Raw genomic sequence first — 23,226 nt, 5'->3', positions numbered from 1 at the left:
AAAAAAAAAATTAAAAAATGGATATGTCAAGATTCTAGAGTGATTTAAAATATGTAAATTAGATAGGAGCAACTCTAAATATTGAAGAAAAGTAAAAAAAAACATTAAAGGAAAATTAATTAATTTTTTTTAAAAAAAAGAATGAAATTAGAACTTGCTCTTTTAAAATTATCTGAAACAGAAAATTTTGATTAAGTATTATTTTGGGGAAAAGTATATGGTTTAAAAATGGATTATTATGTAATATTTGGAATAAATTTTAGAGGAAAATATGATTTTCCAACCAAGAAATTTTATTGGGCAAAGTAAAATTAATAAAAAAAATAAAAATTAAATGAAAAAATAAATAAAGATCAGATACATATGAATTTAATGAATTACCAGAGCCTAATTTATAATTTTAATATGAAGTAGAATCAATAAGAACTTAGTTTACAGGAAATCATAAATAAGAATTAATTCCAGCTTAAAATAATGATGGTATATATTTGAAAATATATAATATGATAAATATATTAATTTTTTTTTTTAAAAAAAGATAATAATTATCAAAACGAAGATGAGATAAGAATAAAAAATAAATCTTTTACAGAATTAGATCGTTTATCATATTTAGTATATACGATAGAAAACGATTGCGCTTTGTATCCTGTAGGAGCATTGAAAATAACACCAACACATGAATTAAGACAAAATTAATCATTTAAAGGAATAACTTTAAACTAATTAACCGATCAATCTAAATATTAACATTTCAGAAGTCCTTAATCTGAAGAAAAATAAAATTTTATAGGTTAATAAAATTAAAATATATATATATATATATATATATATATATATATATATATATATATATATATATATTATTAGCTAGAGATGATGCATTATTCTAATTTGATTTTCTTGACCCTATAAGTGAAGATTAACCTAAAGGTTGTTGGTCTTTATAATTAGATTAATTAAAAACTGCAGTATTTTTCATAAACTTTTAATTATTATATATTTTTATAAAATATACTAAAGGTAACATTAAGATCTTTAGTATGGTAAGGTTTTGTCGGTTATCATAGAGCTAATTCATAAATATTTGGATATTGTTATATTGGTTATGGAATTAAAAACGTTGATTTACCTTTTTTATTATGATAAGAATAATAATTTTATAATTATTTTTATAAAATAATTATAATATATATTATATATTGTTTTTATTAAATTAAAGCAAAAATAATATATTTTAATTTTTTTTATTATAATAAAATATTACATGAAATCTATTTTCTTTTTTTTTATATTTTTATCATAGCTAAATCTTTTTATAAATAATCTTAATAAAAGAAGTTTATTTATGACTTTTTTCATAAAACATAAAAGTAATCTTAAATAAACTAAATAAAAATTCCTGAATATAATGGCATTATTTTTTCCGGAAACTTAAATATTTATTAAGTAAACTCCTCAAACTCTTTAGGATTTATATTCTATGGCGCTTAAAATAAAACTATTTCTTAAATTTAAAATATTCCTACAATTGTTTGGCTATAAGGAGGTCCTGGAGCATCTTCTTAATATGGAAATTTTTTTGAAATAGGACCTTTTCTATTAAAAAGAGCAAAAAATTAATACTAAGGGTAATTTGAGCTAATAAAAAATCAATATTCTTGGACTAAAAGTAAATTAAAAAATTAATAAAAAAATTATATTTAAAAAAAATAAAAGAATATAATTTACTTTTTATTGATTATCCTTTAGGAACAGGGATTAGTGTAGTATCAGAAAAAAATAAAATAGCCTAAAATTAATAATAAATGAGTAAATAATTAATATTTGTTTTAGATTAGTTATATAATGAAGTAATAAATGTATAATTTAAGCTAAATAAGGAGTTATATTTATTTGGGGAATCTTATGCAGGAAAATATTTATCATATATAAGTAGCTAAGTATTAAAATAAGGAATATCTACTTTTAAAATAAAAGGAATAGGAGTTTTTAATGGATTTGTATTTCCTTTTTACTTATGTAAAAGCATTGCTTAATTTGCCTTTGAAAATAAATTGACGAATTTAAACTAATTTTAATAAGGCAAAAAAAATGCTGATAAATGCTTAAAACATATAAATATGGAAAATTATGAAAAAGCCTCGTTTTATTATTAAAAGGCTTTGGAAAAAAATAATCCTTTGAACTTTGATAATTTTAATATTTAAAAATTAAAAGTAGAAAATGAAGAAGATCTTTAAGAAATTTTAAATGATTATATTAATTTGGAAAGCACTTAGAAATTATTTTAATTTAATTTAAATAAAATTTAGTTTTAAACTGTTAATTATGATGTTTATAATATTCTTTAAAATGAATAAATGTAATCGTAAAAACAGAATATTGAGTTTCTATTAAATTAAGGAATTTTTATAGCATTTTTTAATGGAAATTTGGATTTAATTGTTAATATTTAGGGTATGTAAGAGGCTATTTTTGATCTATAATGGAAATTTAGTAAAGATTTCTTAAATAGTAAATTTTAAATTTTAAAAAATTCTAAAGGATTTGAGGCTGGATAAATCAAAAAATACAAAAACTTATTGTTTTTTTAAGTGTTTTAAGCAGGACATATGATTCCTATTGATTAGCCAGAAATTAGTTTTTAGTTTTTAAATTAATTTATTGATTATGTTGAAAATTAATGATTTTTGTTAACTTTATTAAATTATATAATGAAAATCTATTAAAATTTTTTATTATAAAACATTATTAAATTAAATAAATTGTAATAATTATCAAAAAATAAATAAATATTTTTCAATAATATATTTTTTAATTCTTATTTATTTATTATATTTGTTTATTAAATTTTTTTATATCTTATTTTATATATTTTTATATAAAATAAAATCATTTTTTTTTTTTTTAAAATAAATTATCATTATTGTTATAATATTTAATATAATAATATAATCCATTTTATAAACTTTATAAACTACTATTTATATATATATAAAAACTATTTAAAAGTATTTTTAAATTTAATTAAGATTTAAATAAAAGGTATTTTTTATATTTTAAAGACTGAAATGATTATATGTCAATTAAAATTAACTTAAATAATTAAATTTAGATTTAAAAAAAAACATAAGTTTTAAATTAAATAAATATTGATTAAATAATAATAAAAGTTTTTTTGATAAATTACAAATATTTATAAAGGAAAAAATTTGGATAAAGATATGTCCAAAAAAAAATTGTTTTGTCCACTTAAAATTAAAAATGCGATTAATTTATAAATAAGAAATATTTATAATATGACTATAAATATATAAAAGTAAATATTTAATGAAAATATTAAATAATAACTTATTTATTTAAGTAAAATTTGTGATGATATTTTCATATAAATTCTTAAATGATTATGTAAAAATTAAATCTGAAAATTTATAAATGTAATTTTAAATTGTTTAATAAATAGATTATAATATAATATTTTATTTTATAAAAAAAAAATGTATTTTCAAAGTAGTTATTATATATTATTTAATTAGCTTGTTGATCTAATAAATTGTTTAAAATATTGTGAATATAATTATAACATTTTAACTTTAAATAAAACTATTATAAAACCGAATTCTTTAATTGGTTTAATTTTTTTTAATATAAAAATAAATATAATATGAATTATATTTTTCCAAAATAAAATATGTAATCTAATATTAGTTTTATTTTTAATAAATATAATAAATTTATATTTTTTTTCATAAAATTTAAATTATTTTTTTTTGGTAAAATTTAATTTAATTTTATTTTATAAATTTTCTTATATAAAAAAGATAATCATATAAAAAAAAAAATTATATTTAATTAATTAATTATAAAAATATTTAAATAATATATATATATATAATATTATAAATAAATTATTATATATTTAGTATTTGTATTTATATTATTTTTATATATATTGGATATAAATTTTGCTTTATTTTTTGTATTTATTATTTATCAAAATTTTATAAAAAATGCTTTAAATATAATCATTATAAATTTTAATAATAAGAACTATAGAAAATTTATTAAATTAAAAAAATTAAATATATATTTTAAAAATAAAAAAACTCAACATAATTAATAAAATAAATTAAAATATTTGTAAAATGCAATAATAAAAAATGAGAAAAATGATTAAATAATATAGTAATGATTTACCTGATTAAAATTGTTTTGAAAATACTTTACTTGGTATATCAGAACAAAGTGAGAGTAGTTTTTTAAAATAAGTTGAAGAAAAAAAATAAGCTTATTTAGACGTTGGGTATGAAAATATATAATTTTTCCAATAAAAATTATAAAAATATCAGAATGTAATACATAGGTTTAGAAGGAATTATAAATATAGCTTACTCATTAAAATTATTAAAAAATTTAGAAAAATTAGAATTAAAATTAAAGTAAAAAATAATAAAAATATAATAAGCCAATTTGTCTTATTTTCAAAAGTGAAAATGATATAGGTTATGAAGGAATTTGGAAATTAGCCGAAGCAATAGGTTCTTTAAAGAATTTAAAAGAATTAAAATTAAATCTTGAGTAAAAAATAAATAATATCATATATATATTTGAATATTATATATACATATATATATATTAACATTATTATATTCTATTTTTTACTGTATTTTTATTTTTAAAACTCAGTCTAAAAAAAAAATGGAATATAGCCAGCCTTTTTTTTTGAGTTTTAAAAATAAATTATAGTAAATATGATAAAAATTAATATTAAAATTTTATTTATTTTTGTTCAAGTTATAATCGTATTAATTCTAAAGGAATAGAATAATTAATCATTAACCTTTAATAAATAAATAAATTAGAAAAATTAACATTGAGTTTGATGTAATTTTTAGTTTTTTTATTTGTTTTAGTCTTTAAAAAAATAAATAAATATAATATTAAAAAGTGATAATAATTTAGGAAATGATAGTCTTTAAATTATTGGTGAATATATATCACATATGAAACATATGCAGCTTTTACATTTATATTTAGAGTCTTTTTTTATAAAAAAATAAAATAATAAAATATTAAAAAATAATTTAAAGTTCAAATAATGTATAATCTTAAGGAATTAATTCACTTTCTAGTGGCTTAAAATCAATGAAAAAATTAAAATCTTTAAAAATCTTACTTGGTGAGAATTAAATAGGAGAAGAAGGAATAAGGACAATAGCCACAGGATTTGAACATTTGAGAGAGTTGTAGGAACTTTCTTTGTTTTTGGGATGGAATTGTATTTAAAATTAAGGTATAAAAGAATTAGCTGATGGGCTAAAAAACTTAAGAAAATTATAATCTTTAGATCTTAATTTTTATCAAAATGATATGGAGGATGAAGCTGCAGTTGAATTATCAACTGCACTTTTACATTTAACAGGATTATCCTAATTATAATTAATGTTAAAGTATTATTATTATTTTTAATTTACAAATATATATAATAATAATGTTTTAATAAATTATAAAATTACTAGTTATAATAAATTAAGTACAGAAGGTGTTACTGCTTTAGCAGGTTCTATAAAATAATTAAAAAAACTAAAAAAACTTACATTGGGAGTATTGTAAATAATAATTATTTATACCTTTTATATTTTTAATTAAAAAAGAGAAAATAGAATTGATAAAGTTGGTGCAATAGAAACTGCTTAAGCATTAAATGAGTTATAAGATTTAAAAGATTTAATATTAAGTTTTGGGTATTATTTATATTTTAATATATATTTATTTTATTATTAGAAATAATTTAATTACTGATGAAGGTGCTTTAGAAATTGAAAAAGCTATAAGTTAATTAAAAAATCTATAAAATTTGAATTTAAATTTAAAGTATATATAGAATTATTATATAAATATAATAAAAATTATTATTATTAAAAAATAAAAGGTATATATATTTAATACCCTTCTTTTTTTTAATATTTTTTTATTTTTAATTTTAAGTATGACAGGTATGTCAAAAGAAATATAATCTTAATATGGAAAAGAACTATTTTAATAAGTTCAATTTCTTAATGATATAAAAATAGGATTAGAGTAAAAACATTTAAAAAAAATATTACAATTGTTTTTTATTAAAATAGTTTTGCAAGTCCTATTGTGAATTTAATAGTTGGAAGAATGGAAATTTTAAATGAGTTTATTTGTGAATGTATTGCCATTTAGAAATGTTAAATTCCATAATTTCTTTAAATAACTACTATTGAATAATTATAACTTGATATTACAGAAGATTTATTAGGAAGTAGTTTTTAAATTTAAAAATTTTAGGAATGAAAACAAAAGAGAAATAATAAAATAGCAACATATAAAAAAAAATATTTAATATGAAAAAAATTTATAATTACTAATATAATATTTTTAATTTATATATATTATTTAAATATTATTAATATTTTTTATTTTATGTTTTTAATAATTCAAGTTTATAATTTTCAATTGATATCGTAAGATTTATTAATTTATTTATAAGTCGTAGAGTTATTTTATGTAACTAAACTTCTTTTTGGTTATAAAAAATTATTATTAACATCATATTTTTATTATATTTATTGTTCTTAAACTCCATAATTATAATTTGGTTTATTGACATTATATTTATTAACTTTTTAATTCAAATTAGTTTAATAGTTTGAATGGATTGTTGTATTAGGATAATTATCATTAAAATTATTAGCATTATTTCTTTATTAGTTTTATGAGTTATTTCTATAAGTTTAAAATTAGGATGAGTTATTTCTTTATAGGTATAAATCTTTCAATTAAAAATTATATTTATGAATATTATCTTTAAGTATTTTTCCAAAGTTTTATATAAGGACATTTTATTAGGGATTTTTATGCATTTATTATTTTTATTTGATTATTTAATTACCTTCGTTTATATTTTACTGACTTTAATTCCTTTATTTCCTTTATTTTATTTATATTTATTAATTATTATTTACTTAATTTATATTTAATCCTCCTTATTATTATTAATTTTATTAAACAATGTCATTTTTAGTTTATACTTTTATAATTTTAGTATTTTTACACTATTTTAAAATTTAGTAAATACTATAATTTTATCCTTTCTATAAAACCTTAAATTCATAATTAAATTTCAAATATTTTTTATTTTTGGAATTATTTATTTCTTGTCTCATATTTAAAGAAAGTTTATTATTATTTATATTTGATGAATAATTAGTTTTTGTTAAAAATCTATTATCTAATTCATTATTATTTGTATTATAATGAGTATTTTTTGCGAATTTATTCATTTTATTTTGTTATTTTTTTTATTCGTCTTTAATATTTTCTTTTATTTATGTACTGCTTAGTCCTTTTTCTTGTTATTATTGTTAGTTTTGATGCTAATTTTTTATTTTATTTCCTTATTTTTCTTTATAAATTATTTTTTATTGTTCCTTTTCATTATTTAGGTTTTCTAAAGTATAAATCTTATTTAATTTATAACTTTTCCTGGGTTTTTTTGTGTACTTTATTTATTTAATTATTTCTTTTTAGTTTTCTATTGTAAAAATTCACTTTTTTATTCTATAATTTCATCCGCAAAGGGATCTGAATCACTTCCTGATGTTTCTTCCTATTAATTATTTTAAAAATGTATACTTTAAAGATCAACTAGGAGATTATTTTTGCATATTCCATTATATACTTTGGTGTTTTCCATTTAATAAGCATACATTGTTTTTATAAAGTCTTAACCTAATCTTAATAAATCAGAAATAAAAAAATGAGTGGGCTTCGATTAAGTATCATGACCATAAAAAGAAGTTTCTATTGTAAAAATATTTGGGTCTATTTATCCCGGAATTCCAAGATATTCCTCTTGCCGTATTTTCCTTTTATTTTTATTATTTAAAAAAAAATTAATATATATTGTTTTTACTTTAAATTATTCTAAACCAAAAGTACATTGTGAAAAATTAAACATTGGGTTTATTTTAGAGAAAATAAAAGGAAATAATTTACTTCCGTTTATATCAGATTCTAATCTACAAGCATATATAAACGAATTCATTTTTTTACTATGTCCATGCAAATCAACAAAATAATCGATTTCAAAGCTTTATTTTTTAAAATAATTTAAAAGTTTCTTAATTCCATATATACATGGATGTATTTTTTTGCTTGGAGAATGCCATTATCTATTTAAATCTTTTCCTGATAAACTACATCTATATATATATATATATATATATATATATAAATATATATATTTATATATATAATTATATTAAAATAAATATATATATTTATATGAATATTTATTATATTTTTTATTATTAATAAGTATATATCTATATATATACTTTTATATATTGTATTTATAGACTGTTATATTTACCTAAAATTACCATATATTACTCCGTCAGGATTTACTAAAGGTATAATTTTAAATATATATTTATTTTTCAAAAAGTTTGCTTCTATAGAATTCGAAATTAATTAATTAATTAAACCTTCCATTAAGTAAGAAGATACTGTTTCTCCAGGATGTTGTCTTGCTAATATTATTGCTATTCTTTATTCTTTTGTTGTATTTTTAGGTTTTGTATTTGCAATTGTTAATAATGGTACATCATTTTAGCAGAGACTTTTACATAAAGTTTCTTTTTTTACATATCTGTTTTTTTTTTTTTAATATATATATATATATATTTTTAGTTGATATTTTTTACATTTCTTTTTAGGTTTTGGCTTGATTTGTTATTTTTTCAATATGATTCATCATTTTAGTATATGTATATGGATATGTCATAGCAAAAAAAACAGTATCATTTTCAAATTCAAATGTATATTAAAAAGATAATGTATAATAATTTTTTTCTTATGCTTAATCCTGATTTTTATTTATAAATACTTGATTTTTTAATATCTTTTAAATTAAATTTAGTTTTTATTACTTTATATATCTAATTTTAATAATATTAAATTGCGAATCCTCCTCTTTCCCACTATTATATATTTTAACTTTTTAATTAATTTTTATATGAAAAAATCGCAGGTTTCATTCCATTTAAAAATAAAGAATTACTTTTTTACTTTAAAAAGTTATATTTATTTTAATATTATTTAAAAAATAAAAAAAATACCATATTAACGATATTAAATTAAATTGTTTAGTTTTTTTAATTATTTTTTGTAGAAAAACAAAACCATTAATTATATCCTTTAGAATTTGTATCATTAGCTAATATAAGGTCATATTCGTTATTTACATTATTCTTTTAATAAACATACATTAAATTTCCACTTTCGAATTTGCTATCAAATTAAATAAATCCCTTCTATTATTAAAACTCATTATTTTTATGATAATTTTCATCTTCAAAAACATCAAAGTAAGTGTTTATTAAAGTTGGGTCATAATTTATTTTATCTAATTCAAAATTATAAGAAGCAAAATATGTTTTTTGCTCATTTTCAGGACGAGTGTCGAATAATTTTTAATAGATTAATTAATAAGAATTAGACATTTTATATTTTCCATATAAAGTATTTTAATCATAAAAATTCTATTTTATATTTATTTTAGGGTATATATTAGGCAGTAAGTTTGAACTATTTAAAGATTCCGCTCTACTTTTTCTTTAGGATAAAACATTGGTATATTATGGTAATATTTTTCTTTTATTTTTATTTTTTTTATTATTATTTTTTATTTAAAAATATAATTTTTTATTTTTACAATTTTATTTTACTCTATTTGTAATTAATTGTATTATATCCTTTATGTATACGATATTTTTTAATCTTATTCTAATAGTGGATTTGCCTCAGGAAGCTTCAATATATTATAAAGATCTTTATTTTATAATTGATATTCTGTAATGTTTTAAATAGGTTATAATTAAGCTTATTTTTCGTCATTTTAAAAATCATCGATAAAACCTTCCTCTTCGGAATCATTTCTTTTATTTTTTATAATTTAGTTTTTTAATTTATTATTTGCTTTAAGCATATTTTTTTTAATTTTTTATTCAAAATTTTGCTTTAAAATTAAAAATAAATATTTTTTTTTTTAAATTAACTATTTTTTATAAAAATATTATTGAAATGATTATTATAAAAATATAATTTATTATTTATTCTTGATTTTAATATCAATAATATCAGAATTATATATGTTTTGTAACTAATTATAATTTCAATTTGTTATTTTTGAAATATTTTTTTTATTAAAAATTTATAAACGAAAAAATTTAAATTTAATAATTTTTTTAATTAATAAAAAAAATAGAAAAAATAAAATAAAATCATTTATATTGTATTAATTATATAATTAATAATTTTTATTTTTATTTTTATTTTTAGGAATATTTTTTATTTAAATATTTTAATTTAATATATAATAAATTCATTTTATATTTGTTAAAAGTTCTAATATTTATTCTTTATTGATTTACGTTTTAGTATGTAATATTTCCATATACAAATTATATATATAATCCTTTAATTATAGTTTAAAAAACTTTAATTTTGATTGCAATATCTTACCCAATAAATTTATTTAATTATATAAAATACAACTTAATTAAGCACTTTATATTTATGCATTATTATCTCAAATATTTTAAAATGATATAAATAAACATATTTTAATTTTTGTAAATTTATCAAATTATATATAGTTTTATCAATTAATAATAATATTATTGAAATTCAGTACTTTCCTAAGATATAAAATAGGAAAATTATAATATAGAAATTGATATTTATATAAATAAAAAATTTAATTAAAAAAGCTATTATTACAGATAAATATATTAAAAGAAGAATATAATAAAATATTATATATATGTAATAATTAAATAAAATAAAATAAAATAAACAAATAAAAATGTAAAAAGATTTATAATAAACTAATTCTGATAACCATAATTTACGAAACGATTTTCATAAAATAAATCTTAATAAAGTTTTTACAATTACATAATGGAATACCCTTGCTGATTCTCTTGCGGGCGAATTCCCTTAATGCTCAGACGAATATTTGAACTGGTAATATCGGTAAAAACTTCATGAAGAACATCTAAAATAAAGAGCATTTGCTGATATAATATGTTTAGAAGAAGTTGATAAACCTGTTTTTTTCGAAGAAATATTAAAGGATACTCATACATGTTTTTTTAATAAAAAACCAGATAATCAAGATGGATAATTAGTCTGTATAAATAATCAGAAATTTAAAGTTTTAGAAAAAGATGTAGTTAATTATCTTGTTTATGAAAAAACTGTAAATTAATCGTATTTTTATTTCCTTTTAGAAGAAAAGTAAAATTCCTATAAAGTTTAAGTTTGTGTAACTCATTTAAAAGCTAAAAAAGAATATGAAAATACTCGAATTTAACAAATTGATCATTTTTTAAAAAATTATAATTAAAAATATTCGTAAAAAGGTCTTCCTCTTATTTTTTTAGGAGATTTTAACGCAGAACCAGATTATTAATGTATTTAAAATTTGAAAAAAATAGGAGTTTTTAAAAATGCTTATGATCATGCTTCTTTTACGACTTTTAAATAAAGAAAATAAGAAGAATAATGTAGAGTTATTGATTATATATTTTATACTTTTGGGTCTTTGGAACTTATTGGGTATAATTAATTACCTAGTAAAGAATAAATTGGATAAAAAGGATTGCCTAATTAAGTTTTTTCTAGTGATCATTTAAGTTTAACTGCTTAGTTTATGGTTAAATGATTTATGTGAAAATTGTATTGTTTCTTTTAAAATTATTTTTTAAGATTTTTTATTTTTTATTTTATATTTTAGTATAAATAAATGTATATATATAAGACTATAAAATATATAAATGTTTGTTTTGTATATATTTATTATTAAATTAGTAAAATATGTTTTTTATTATTATTATTTCTTTTCTTTTATATTTTATTCCCTTATTTTTACTTGTTTTTCCTTCTTTTTACTTTATTTTTTATACTTCTTTCACTAATATTTACGAGTATATTATTTTTTTTAACTTTCTGAATTTTTAATATATTTTTTAAATATTCGGAATTTTTAAAAATAATTTAGATGATGCTATTTTTAACAATTTATTGGGAATTATACAAATAATATTAACTTTTTTTGTCATTTTTTTCTTTATTCTTTAATTTTCATTTTTATTTATATGTCTTTTTTAACAATTTTAAATTTGTTATTCATATATTATAAATTCTTTATCTATCGCTAAAATGTATATTACAATTAATTTTTAGAGTGATTTTTAATAATATGTAAAAAAAAATAAAAAAAAAAATAGGAATTATCAAGAACATAAAAAACTATTCTTATCAAATTATTGTTATTTAACATATTTTGGTTATAAATAAATAAATATACTTATTTTATAGAAAATCGTAAAAATTAAAATAATGCACTTTTTATATTAATTAAAAATAAACTAATAGGAAATTTAAAAATAAGGAATAAAATATTAATTATAAAAAAAAAAAAAATTAAAAATAAGAGATGAAATGATAATACTTTAAAAAAGATAAAAGGTAATTTTTAATTTTTAAGAATAAAAACATAAATTAAATATTTAATATTTTTTTAAAATAATATAAATAATTAAATAATTAAATAAATAAATTAATAAAGATTACTATCTTTTAACATATTTCAAGTTTTATTTTTTATTTTTATACAATTTTTTTAATAATTCATTTTATTTATTAATAATTTATATATTATATAATTACTTTATTTTCCATTTATTTTTAAAATATTTTTTTATCTTTTTTATATTTTTATATTTATCAATAATTATAAAAAATGGAAAAAAAGAACAAACTAAATTTATAATTCTAAACAGTTTCTGAAAAGTATATATTTACATAATATTAATTTTACTAATAGAATTTTTATAATTATAAATAGTTAAAAAAGAACTGAAGAAAGTGTTGATATTGATTTATTAAGTACATTTTATTTTATAATTCACTTATTTTATTTTAATTTAAAATATATTTATAATATCTATATTTGAATAAAAAATAGATAGATTTAAAGAATTAACATTAGAAAAATCTTAATGTTATACTGAATATGTTAGTTAGGATAAAAAGATAATAAAAATAATGTAAAAAAATGTTGATTTTAAACTTGAAGACTTCGAAATATTAAATGAACTTGGAAAAGGAACATCAGGTAAAGTTAGTAAAGTAAAACATAAATAATCAGGGAAATTTTATGCTATTAAGGTTTTTTTTTATTTTATTTTTTTAATATTAAAAAAAAAAAAAAAAAAGGAAATAAAATTAAATAATGATGAACATTTCTAAAAATAATTAATATGGGAAATTAAAACTCTTTTTTCTTGCAATTCATAATATATAGTATAATATTATTGTGCTTTTTATTATGAAGGAACTTTGAATATTATATTAGAATATATGGATTAAGGTACTCTCGATTCTATTCTTAAAAAAGCCGGAAAAGTTAATGAGACAATTATTAAATATGTTACTTATTAAATTCTTAAAGGAATTTAATATTTACACAAAGAACTAAAAATTATACATAGAGATATTAAACCCGGTAATGTTCTTGTTAATTCTTAAGGAGAAATCAAAATTTCAGATTTAGGCATCTGTGGGTAAGTAAATGGTACTTTAGATTAAAAAAATACTTTCGTTGGCACTACTATTTATATGAGTGTAATTATTATTCTTTTATTTTATATTTTTTTATATTTTTTTGGTTAGCCTGAAAGATTAGCTGGTGAAAGTTATACTATTAAAACTGATATTTGGAGTCTAGGACTTCTTTTGATTGAAATTTCAGAAGCTAAACATCCTATAGATATTAATTAGTAAAATTTTATTTATTTTTAGGTTTAATATTTCTATTTTTTCTAAGGAATAAAACATTTTTTGATGTACTTAATAGTATAAAAGATTTTAAAATACCTTAATTAAATAATATAAATTCTGCAGAATTTATTGAATTTCTTTAGAAATGGTATTTTTTTTCTTTATTTATATATGTATGTAAAATAAAAAAGTCTTGAAGTTGACCAAAATAAAAGATAAGATATTAATTAATTAATAGTAAAGAAATAATTATATTATAAATTTGTTATTTTAAATATATTTTTATTAACAAAAAAAAATAAAATAAAAAAGGACTCTGATTTTGTGAAATCTTGCAAAGGGAAAACGGCTAAACTAAAACCTGTTTTTATTGAATGGATGAGTTTATTAAAATGAATAATTAGATTTTATTTATTTTAATTTATCATAAATACTTATTTAATTTAATTTAATTTTACAAAAAAAAAAAAAAATATTTAAAAAAAAACAAAACAAAACAAAACAAAAAAAACTTTTTTCATTTAAAAAATTATTTTTTTTATTCAATTAAATATAATAAACTTTATAAAATAAATTATCATAATATATTTTATATCAATATTTTTTAAAAAAGAGAAATTTTATTATTAACAATTTACTTTATGAATTTTCTTTAAGCTAAAAAAGATTTTGCTTTATAATATTAATTCAAAATTATATTATTTCTTTTAATAAATATTAGTTTGAAAAGAATAATTAACTTATTTTTTTATTAGAAATATAGAATATATAATTAATTTATAAACTTTATTAATCGAAAAAATAAAAAAATAAGAATTTTAATTCATTTTCGAGAAAATATTTTAGAATATTTTTAAGTATTTATTTTTCTTTCAAAATCTTATTTTTTTTTCGAAAAAAAAAAAAAATAGTTTTGACTTAAAAGTTTCATTAATATTTTATTTTAGAAATATTTTTAATTTTTTTTTCTAATCAATTTAATAGTTATTTTGATTTATTTTTATTCATTTTTTAATAAAAAAAATAGAAAGTCTTATATTGAAATAAATAAATTTTGTATTAAAATCGAAAAATAGAAAAAGAAAAATGAAAATAAATTTTGATTCTCAAAAAAAATCAAAAATACTTTATTTTGTTTTTTCGAAAGAAAAAAAATAGTTTTAGTTTTTTTTTATTTAAAAAAAAATTACTTTCTAATTTGATTAAAATTATTATATCTTTTGTTAATATTTAGATATTTTTTTATTAAATTTTCCTTTTTTTCTTTTTATTTTTTAATAGTTATTATTCTTATAATATATTATTTAGATTATATTTAAAATTAATTATTTGATTTTTTATTTTAAAAGTAAATATTTTAATTTTAAAAGGAATTATTTCTTTATTTTTTATTAAAGATTTCATTATTATTTTATTAATAAAATTAAATAAGTGTATTTACAATCAATATTATTTTAATTAAAATCTTTTTTTAATAATTTTGTTCTTATTGGTTAGTTGAAGGTTAATGTAAAACTTTTATTAATTTATATTTTTATTATTAAATTAAATGAATTTATATATATTCTTAAGTTTAATAGATTAACTAAATCATTTATTTAATTTATAATTATGATTATTATAAATTTTTATATATATAATTTTTTTTTTTTTTTTTTAATTTTTATTAATAAGCATTTTTTTAACTAAGATAATATAAATTAATTTATTTTCTCTAAATAAACTATTTTCTAATACTTATATAAGTAATATAATTTAGGCATAACATTTTTATTTATTTGTTTCTTATGTATAAAAATTTATATTTATATAAACATAATTTTTTGTTTGTTTGCTTTTAAAGTTTTAAGTAAAATTAAAATTTTAATAAGATTTATTAAATACTTATATTTATTTTAAAATTCTTATAATAGGTAACTTTTTACTTTTATTTAATACTTATTATTTTTAATATATGGTATTTTTATTATTATATGAAATTTAGTTTTTTTTTATACAATTATTTTTATTTATATTTTATTAAATTTAGTATATTTAATTATTTTATTTCTGATATGTATATACTAAATTTTTTATATATTATATTGATTTTTAAATTATATTATATTTAATATGTATATTTTTTACATTTCATATTAATATTTAAATAAAAAAGTAGCTTTTTATAAACAATTTAATATTTTAAGATTAACTTATACTATAATTAATTAAATAGATTTTAATTTTATAAAATATTATGTTATAATTATAATAAAAATATATATATATCTTATTTAGATATAATACAAAAAAATAATATTAAATTATTAATTAAAAGAATATAATTCTATTAAAACTAAAATTAAAAAATTATATATTAATATAATAATTATATAATTATAAAATAATATTTTAAATAAATAAATAATAAAATTATTAAATATTTTTAATATATAGACGTAATATATATAGTTTTTTTGATATATTTAATAATTATATAGATAAAACTATTATATATAAAAAAGTAAATATACAAAATAAAAAATAAAAAATATATATATATTAATTGAATAATTTTTATAATAAAATAATTCAAAATTTAAATAATATAAACATGTAAAGCTTATTTTAATTATTAAATAAAAAAAAACAAAAATAGAATAATATCTATTTAAAATAAAAATCATTATTTAAATAAATACATATTTTATATATAATATAATTACAAGTTTTATATAATAATTATTATGAAAAAATAATAATTGTATATAAATAAATATTATATATTTTTCATATTTATAAATAAATTTAAACAAAATTGTATATTCAATTTTCAATCTTTGCATATTTTTCTATATAATCTAATAATAAAATAGGTATTTTCTATTTTACAATTTTATAAGGATAATAAGAAGGAGATATAAACTTTTCATTTATATTTTGTTTCGAATGAACCTTATAGAGTAATTAATTAATGTTATTACCTTCTTATTTTTTATGTCCAAATATAAAACTTGCTTATTTAAAATAAGAATCTTTTTAATTTAATTTAATTTGTTTGTTTTTTAAAATTTAATATTCTAATATTAATTTTACTTTTTTATTTATAATATTCTTTTGATATATTATTTTTTCTTATTAATATATTGTTAATTAATTTAATAATATTCTTTTAACAAATCATCTTGTTTTGATTCTATTACTAAATACTTTTTTAAAAAAGGTATTATTTTATTTTTAAATACTCTTATGCTTTAGACTTATTCAAAAATACGTTTAATATTGTATAACTAATCTATTAATCATAACAAAGCATAATTGGCTTATTAAATAATTATTTTAACTTTAATAAATATTACATTTATTTTAAACTTTAATTTTTTTTTTCCATATATGTATTATACTAGGTATTCTTTATCATTTTTAATTTATTAATTTATTTTGTTCATTTTTAATAGTTTTTATTTAATATTATATTTTTTTTGTTATTTACTTTTTTGATTTTGTATTATTTGTTAAGTATTTAATGTTATTTTTTTAAAAAAATAATATGTTTTATTTTAAATTAGTATAATATAGTGTGGTTTTGTAATATTAATTATTTTTGATTAAAAAATAAATAATTTATACATAAAATATTGAATATATTAATAAGAATAAATTATATTATATTTAATTTTAAATCTAATTTAAAATATTTTATTATCAATTACTTTTTTATAATTTTTATGATGCTCCTTAAACAGAGTTTTATAAAGATTTTTTAGCTGATTCTGAAAATTTCTTTTCTTCTTATTATACTTTATATATATTATATTTTAGTTTTTATATACTATTTTTTTTATTACTTTTTAATTAAGTTCTTTATCTCTAAATATCTGGAATTAAAAATGAATGAACTAAATTTTTAATAATAGTTTATTAATTATTAAATATATTTTCTTGTTTTTCCAAGGGTAAATTTACAGTTTATTTTCTTAGATTCGACATAATAATAGCCTATCTTCCAGAAGCTATAAAATTATATGTATATATATATAAACATACATAATTATATATTTATTGTATATTACATAATTCGACTACATTCTTCATAATTGTATCTAAATAAGTATCCACAGTTCCCTAATTAAGTGCCATAATCTATTAATGTAATACATTTTCCCTATTTCTTAATATTTCTTCGGCTTACCTTCTTCCCGCTTCATTAATTTATCTTAAATTTCTCGTTTTTTCTGCTTCTTGAACCATTTTAAAGATTTTTTTCTATTAAATAATTCTAAGTAACTCTTTAGACAGTTAATCTAAAGTTTCTACTATAATTTCACCTTATATAGATTCTATAGCTGCCTTTTTCATTAATATTTAATGATTATTTATTAGAAATTCCTCTTGGAGATTTTCTGGTAGGTTTTCAATTTAAGATACTGCGAGTAATTCTTCTATTAAAGCCATTCTTTTCTTTTTTCCTTCATACATGATATTTTAAGTTGACCTCCCTCTAAGCATTTTTTATAAAAATATAATTTAAGAAGCTCTGTTGTCTTTTTATTATTTTGGGCAGGCTATTTTTGATAAAAAGTCTTTTAATTCTTGGAATGGACTTAAATATGAATTCTGGTTTTCCTCATTGTTTTCCCAAGTAGGGGTTTATGGGCGGATTTTATTTTTAAGATTTTTAAAAGAGTATTTATTATTATTATTGTTTTTTTAATTTTCCTTTTCTTCTTTTTATTTATCTTTGATGTTTTTTATTATTTTCTCAGCTTTATTTAATTCTTGTTTATGGTTAATCTCCCTTCTAGAGTATTAACTGTCGATTTTTTTTAATTCTTTTTATATACTTATGTCTATATGTAACACTTTGGGGTTTATTTTATCTATTAAAGTGTTTAATTAGGGGTATTTTTCGAGTTATTAGGGTTATATTTCATATTTATTTGCTATTTTATCTAAAGAAAGACCTTAATGGGTTATTGCGGCGTATACTTGGGATGAAAAGTTCGCGTATTCTTCTATTATATTGCGTTTATTGGAGGGATTCTTTTAAATTTGGAACCATTTTTCACGTTCTTTTGTCATTTTTCGGACTATTTTGATTTTCTGTTTTTATATTTTGGCAATCTATCTATTTTTATTTTCTGTTTTTGCCATTTTAATTTCCTAAAGGCGATCATAGTTTTTATTTTCGACTTCTTTTTCTCTTTCAATTAAAGCTTTTTATAAAAGATTGATTTTATCGGTTTAAAATTCAAGAATTTCCTCCTCTTTTTTCTTCCATTGTTATAATTCTTATTCTTCCATTAATTTCCTTCTTAAATAAAAAGAAGCCTCGTCCGAAATAGGAGGCAAGCTTTCGTTAAAATACCTCAATTCACGATTATATTGGATTTAATCTAATTCTAAAATAGAACAAGGAAGCCCTTTTCCCCATTTTAAATTCTATAGATCTAATACTTCCGAATATTCTATATTTTGGACTATTATATGGGGAGAATAAGGGTCTGTTTGGCATTCGGATTCTCTGTAGTCGGTTTGAATTTCTATTGTACGGGTTTTTGAAACTATTTAATGAAGATCTTGTTATGTTTTGGCCTGTAATAATGGAGATTTCTGCTTGGGTTGAGATATGTATATTGGAATGTCTAATATTTATGATATTAAAGGACGTTTAAAATAAAGAGGTCTTTTTTATTATTATATATATATTTAGTATATAATATAGGGGGAAAAAAATTACCTTTAAGGACCTGATATATAATTTACTAAAGATTTTGAACGGTTTGAATCTTAAAGAATGTAAGAAATACTCATTTAATATGTTAATAAATAAAATTATGTGTTATAAAGTATTAATTAACTATTTAATTTTTATTTTTTAATAATAAAATTTAATATTTTATTAATATAATAAAATTTTTATTAAATATTAAGTATTAAATAAAAACATTTAATAAATATATAGTAAATATATTATATAATAAATAAAAAAATATTAATACAATTACAATAATTTAAATCTTTTAAATTTAATGCATATATAAAAATAATTAGATATTATTATTAATAAAATAAAAATTATAAATAATATAATAGTTATAATATAATAAAAATATATTTAAAAAAACGTAAATAAAATATATATATATATATATATATGAAAAAAAATAATAATATAATATTTATAAATAAATATATATATATATATATATTATATATATAAATATATATATTTATAGATATTAAATAAATTAATAATAACTCTTATATTAATAAAATTTATAAATTAATAAAATATATTTTTTATTTATTTGTTTTTCATTTTTTTATATTATTATTTCCTTTACTGTTATATAAAATTTCTGAAAATCTTGAATTATCTTCTTCTTCAGGAAAGCATTTTTATTTAATAAATTTACAAACATAATTATATGATATAGTTATTAGCCATACTAAATAAATATAAGCACAAACCATATTAAATAATTAAAGTTCTTTACATTATGATTTTCTTTTTAAAAAATATTATTATATTCCATATAACATTGTTAATATATTAAAAATAAAAAATGCTCCCATAAAAACAAATGTAGAAATAGTTATTATTACTGCTCCACATTATTATATTATATTGTGAATAATTTAAAATTTACTTAGTAATAAACATATGAGGATTATCGCGAATATTAATGTGTTTCCTTTAAGTACCCAATTTAAAAATTTCTCTGAATTATCATCTTTACATTCGTCTTAATTATATACTCTATTTGTGCATATTGCTAACATTAAAAATATAAAATTATTTAGTCTAACTAATTTATTTAAGTCTATTTTATTGTCAGTTTTAAATTCTTGCATTTTTATTTTATAATTTTATTTTTTTAGTATTTTAATTAAAATATATATATTTTTTTTTTTATTTAAATTTAATTAAAAAAGTGCTTTAAAGTATTTTTATTTAATTTTTTTTTTGTTAAAAAAATATTATAAATTATATATAAATTTATAAATAAGAAAAATAAAATTATTAGTAAAATAAAAAATTTAAAATAAAAAAATCAAAAACTAAATATATTATATGTGTTTCATATTAATAAATAAATGAACTAAAAAAAAAATTAATTATATAATAACACTTTCAAAGAGCATCTAATCTTTCATCTTATTCTAATTCTTAAATTTATTCAATAACATTACTATCATCCGTAATATTTCTTCTAATGCTAATATTAGTAGCTTAATAGGCTATTTCAGATGGATCATTAACAGTTTTATATCTAAATCTTCTCTATAGGATTTTATAGACTTTTTTTCCATTTACAAAACAGAAAAGAATAATAGCTGAAATAACAACTAATGCGAAAAATCTAATTAAAAAAATAATATCTTATTAAATAACATCTTCTACTTCACTAATAATTTCAATTAATTCACTCATGAGAGTTTTTTCATTATAAATTGATTTTGCAGGAGCGAAACCTATTTTTCTGTTTGCAATATCAAAGACCATGAAATTATTACGGAAAGCAGAATCTCCTAGTATTATTTTATTATCATGACTTAATTATATATTTAGTTAACAATTAAATAGTTTTTTCTTATTTTTTTAACATCCTAATACTAAATCTTTTGAATTCATATAAAGTATTACTGGTTAATTCTATTTTTTTTTATTATTTAATATAGGCAATTTTTTTATATAAATATAGATATATTCATATATATTACACTATCAATTGAATCTAAATGTATAGTTACTTATAAATTTTCAGTATCTAATTGTTTTTTCATGTCATTACATTATAAGAAATTGATAAATTTGGATTTTAAATCACAATTAACATTATATATTTTATTAAGATTATTAATTATATCGTCTATTATTTATTGTGGTAAAATCAAAGCCGATGTTTATAAACTTAATTAAGCTTCTTATTATAGTTTTATTTCTGTCCTATTATTATACCCTAAAATTACTTGTTGAGGACTTCCTTAATCATCTATTCCATTTTTTAAATAGGATCAAAACTGAATACTATTTATCTTAAAGGAACTTTCCATTAAAAATATACACGGGCGTATTCTTCAGGAGAGGAAAATTCTAAATCTGGTACTGGAGTATATGATAATTAAAAACTTTCTGGTAAATGAATATAATCAGTTATATTTACAACTTTTTCGCCAATTAATAGCTTTTATTATTTTATATAATTATATATATATATATATATATATATATATATATATATATAATATATATATATATATATATATATATATATATTTATTCATTTTAAAAATACTGTTTTTTTTAGTGAATTATGTTCTGCTAAATATAAAGCGAATGTCTCTGCTTTTATTTTTTTATAAACTGAATTAATAGCTCCCCATAAATCAGTAACTTTTATATAATTATGTTATTTCAAAAAATAAAAAATATATACATTATTCAAAATAAATTTATGGATCTTCTTCTTCTTTTTCATAATCTTCTTCATCCATATCTTTATCTTAAACATGCTAAAGACCTAAACCTAAAACTCCATCGGCATCCAAATCTGACTAACCAGAAAGCCCATGAGCCCATAAAATTTACCAATTTTTAATAGGTTTTTTTCCAAAGTTTTTGTCTTTAAAATAAATTTATGTAGTAACAAATTAACCACTATTTTTTTTTTAAAAAAAATGTAAATAAAAATATATATTAATAATTTTTTTTTACATAACAGAAAGTCCTTCTTATATATAATCGATTTCACCACATCTACTTTATACTTTTTTACAATAATTAGATTAACATTCATATGTTTAATTATACCATTTTGAGTTATTATCTTAATAATAATTACAATTTTAATTCTTTTCTTCACCTGCTCGTGTAAATGTTCTACATACAGGACTTTTTAACCAACTCCATGGAGTTCTTAAATCTAAAGCTAATTTAAAAGGCTTAAATGTTTTATTATCGAAATAAAAATCGGCTTAATATGCTATAGTTTAATAAACACATTCATTTTGGATTTTTATTAATTATTTTGCTCCAGTACATTTAGTAGGCATTCCTTTTTTTTATTTTTTTATTTCCTTTTTTTTTTTATTTATTTTACCAATTTCATATTCGTGTGTATATTCCGGGTCTGTATTTTTAGGAGAATAACAAAATGAGTCTGTATCGTTTTTTAAAAAAGGCTATCCTTGAATCCTTGTTAAAGGAACTTTTATTACACTTTTAGTGTAGTCTTCATCAAAAAATAATGCGTATGCTAATATCAATATTAATTATATGATTAGTATTTATTAATACATCTTTTTTTATTTCTTTTTTTTTTTAAAAAAAAATAATAATTTTAATATTATACTTTAATT

The 23,226-nt window shown here is 16.3% G+C and overlaps 5 protein-coding genes across 5 annotated transcripts, besides 30 other annotated features; 3 read left to right on the top strand and 2 right to left on the bottom strand. All coding sequences in view use genetic code 6, as the record gives it.

Annotated features, from left to right (window-relative positions):
• Nucleotides 1–17: 17 nt before the first annotated feature.
• Nucleotides 18–1,146, top strand: IMG5_183950 (radial spoke head protein, putative; the record flags this gene model as incomplete). Its single annotated transcript, XM_004027367.1, has 6 exons — nucleotides 18–91; nucleotides 141–305; nucleotides 353–480; nucleotides 539–793; nucleotides 871–971; nucleotides 1,024–1,146. The coding sequence occupies 6 exons, from the start codon at nucleotides 18–20 to the stop codon at nucleotides 1,144–1,146; spliced, it is 846 nt and encodes a 281-aa protein (XP_004027416.1).
• Nucleotides 482–522: a microsatellite.
• Nucleotides 809–864: a microsatellite.
• Nucleotides 1,147–2,809: 1,663 nt separating the features above from the next.
• Nucleotides 2,810–2,882: a microsatellite.
• An 850-nt stretch (nucleotides 2,883–3,732) lies between these two features.
• Nucleotides 3,733–3,806: a microsatellite.
• Nucleotides 3,735–3,801: a microsatellite.
• Nucleotides 3,807–3,847: 41 nt separating the features above from the next.
• Nucleotides 3,848–3,922: a microsatellite.
• Nucleotides 3,923–4,963: 1,041 nt separating this feature from the next.
• On the top strand, nucleotides 4,964–6,151 carry IMG5_183940 (protein kinase domain protein; the record flags this gene model as incomplete). Its single annotated transcript, XM_004027366.1, has 5 exons — nucleotides 4,964–5,041; nucleotides 5,094–5,453; nucleotides 5,523–5,612; nucleotides 5,788–5,837; nucleotides 6,132–6,151. The coding sequence occupies exons 1-5, from the start codon at nucleotides 5,007–5,009 to the stop codon at nucleotides 6,149–6,151; spliced, it is 555 nt and encodes a 184-aa protein (XP_004027415.1). The 5' UTR covers nucleotides 4,964–5,006.
• Nucleotides 5,874–5,919: a microsatellite.
• Nucleotides 6,152–6,397: 246 nt separating the features above from the next.
• Nucleotides 6,398–6,452: a microsatellite.
• Nucleotides 6,453–6,969: 517 nt separating this feature from the next.
• Nucleotides 6,970–7,009: a microsatellite.
• Nucleotides 7,010–8,235: 1,226 nt separating this feature from the next.
• Nucleotides 8,236–8,318: a microsatellite.
• Nucleotides 8,236–8,389: a microsatellite.
• A 1,294-nt stretch (nucleotides 8,390–9,683) lies between these two features.
• Nucleotides 9,684–9,720: a microsatellite.
• A 253-nt stretch (nucleotides 9,721–9,973) lies between these two features.
• Nucleotides 9,974–10,006: a microsatellite.
• Nucleotides 10,007–10,348: 342 nt separating this feature from the next.
• Nucleotides 10,349–10,373: a microsatellite.
• A 2,249-nt stretch (nucleotides 10,374–12,622) lies between these two features.
• Nucleotides 12,623–12,666: a microsatellite.
• Nucleotides 12,667–12,700: 34 nt separating this feature from the next.
• Nucleotides 12,701–12,766: a microsatellite.
• Nucleotides 12,734–12,766: a microsatellite.
• A 75-nt stretch (nucleotides 12,767–12,841) lies between these two features.
• On the top strand, nucleotides 12,842–14,209 carry IMG5_183930 (mitogen-activated protein kinase kinase 1, putative; the record flags this gene model as incomplete). The annotated part of the gene is made up of 6 exons (XM_004027365.1): nucleotides 12,842–12,891; nucleotides 12,947–12,987; nucleotides 13,067–13,230; nucleotides 13,318–13,725; nucleotides 13,774–13,880; nucleotides 14,194–14,209. 6 exons carry the CDS (start codon nucleotides 12,842–12,844, stop codon nucleotides 14,207–14,209), a joined length of 786 nt encoding a protein of 261 aa, XP_004027414.1.
• A 151-nt stretch (nucleotides 14,210–14,360) lies between these two features.
• Nucleotides 14,361–14,393: a microsatellite.
• An 863-nt stretch (nucleotides 14,394–15,256) lies between these two features.
• Nucleotides 15,257–15,299: a microsatellite.
• A 651-nt stretch (nucleotides 15,300–15,950) lies between these two features.
• Nucleotides 15,951–16,006: a microsatellite.
• Nucleotides 16,007–16,220: 214 nt separating this feature from the next.
• Nucleotides 16,221–16,314: a microsatellite.
• Nucleotides 16,224–16,269: a microsatellite.
• A 239-nt stretch (nucleotides 16,315–16,553) lies between the features above and the next one.
• Nucleotides 16,554–16,602: a microsatellite.
• A 963-nt stretch (nucleotides 16,603–17,565) lies between these two features.
• Nucleotides 17,566–19,674, bottom strand: IMG5_183920 (hypothetical protein; the record flags this gene model as incomplete). The annotated part of the gene is made up of 3 exons (XM_004027364.1): nucleotides 17,566–17,873; nucleotides 17,934–19,546; nucleotides 19,601–19,674. 3 exons carry the CDS (start codon nucleotides 19,672–19,674, stop codon nucleotides 17,566–17,568), a joined length of 1,995 nt encoding a protein of 664 aa, XP_004027413.1.
• A 245-nt stretch (nucleotides 19,675–19,919) lies between these two features.
• Nucleotides 19,920–19,973: a microsatellite.
• A 24-nt stretch (nucleotides 19,974–19,997) lies between these two features.
• Nucleotides 19,998–20,103: a microsatellite.
• Nucleotides 20,035–20,105: a microsatellite.
• Nucleotide 20,106: 1 nt separating this feature from the next.
• Nucleotides 20,107–20,156: a microsatellite.
• An 832-nt stretch (nucleotides 20,157–20,988) lies between these two features.
• On the bottom strand, nucleotides 20,989–22,920 carry IMG5_183910 (hypothetical protein; the record flags this gene model as incomplete). Its single annotated transcript, XM_004027363.1, has 5 exons — nucleotides 20,989–21,520; nucleotides 21,589–22,052; nucleotides 22,164–22,261; nucleotides 22,305–22,525; nucleotides 22,583–22,920. The coding sequence occupies 4 exons, from the start codon at nucleotides 22,918–22,920 to the stop codon at nucleotides 21,759–21,761; spliced, it is 951 nt and encodes a 316-aa protein (XP_004027412.1). The 3' UTR covers nucleotides 20,989–21,520; nucleotides 21,589–21,758.
• Nucleotides 22,065–22,144: a microsatellite.
• Nucleotides 22,920–22,964: a microsatellite.
• A 255-nt stretch (nucleotides 22,965–23,219) lies between these two features.
• Nucleotides 23,220–23,226: part of a microsatellite that runs on past the window's edge.

Source organism: Ichthyophthirius multifiliis (genome assembly GCF_000220395.1).
Source record: "Ichthyophthirius multifiliis unplaced genomic scaffold scaff_1120509251334, whole genome shotgun sequence".
In the NCBI taxonomy this organism is placed as follows: Eukaryota; Ciliophora; class Oligohymenophorea; order Hymenostomatida; genus Ichthyophthirius; species Ichthyophthirius multifiliis.
Note: the sequence above shows the minus strand (reverse complement) of the source record. Positions and strands in the feature narration are given on the sequence as shown.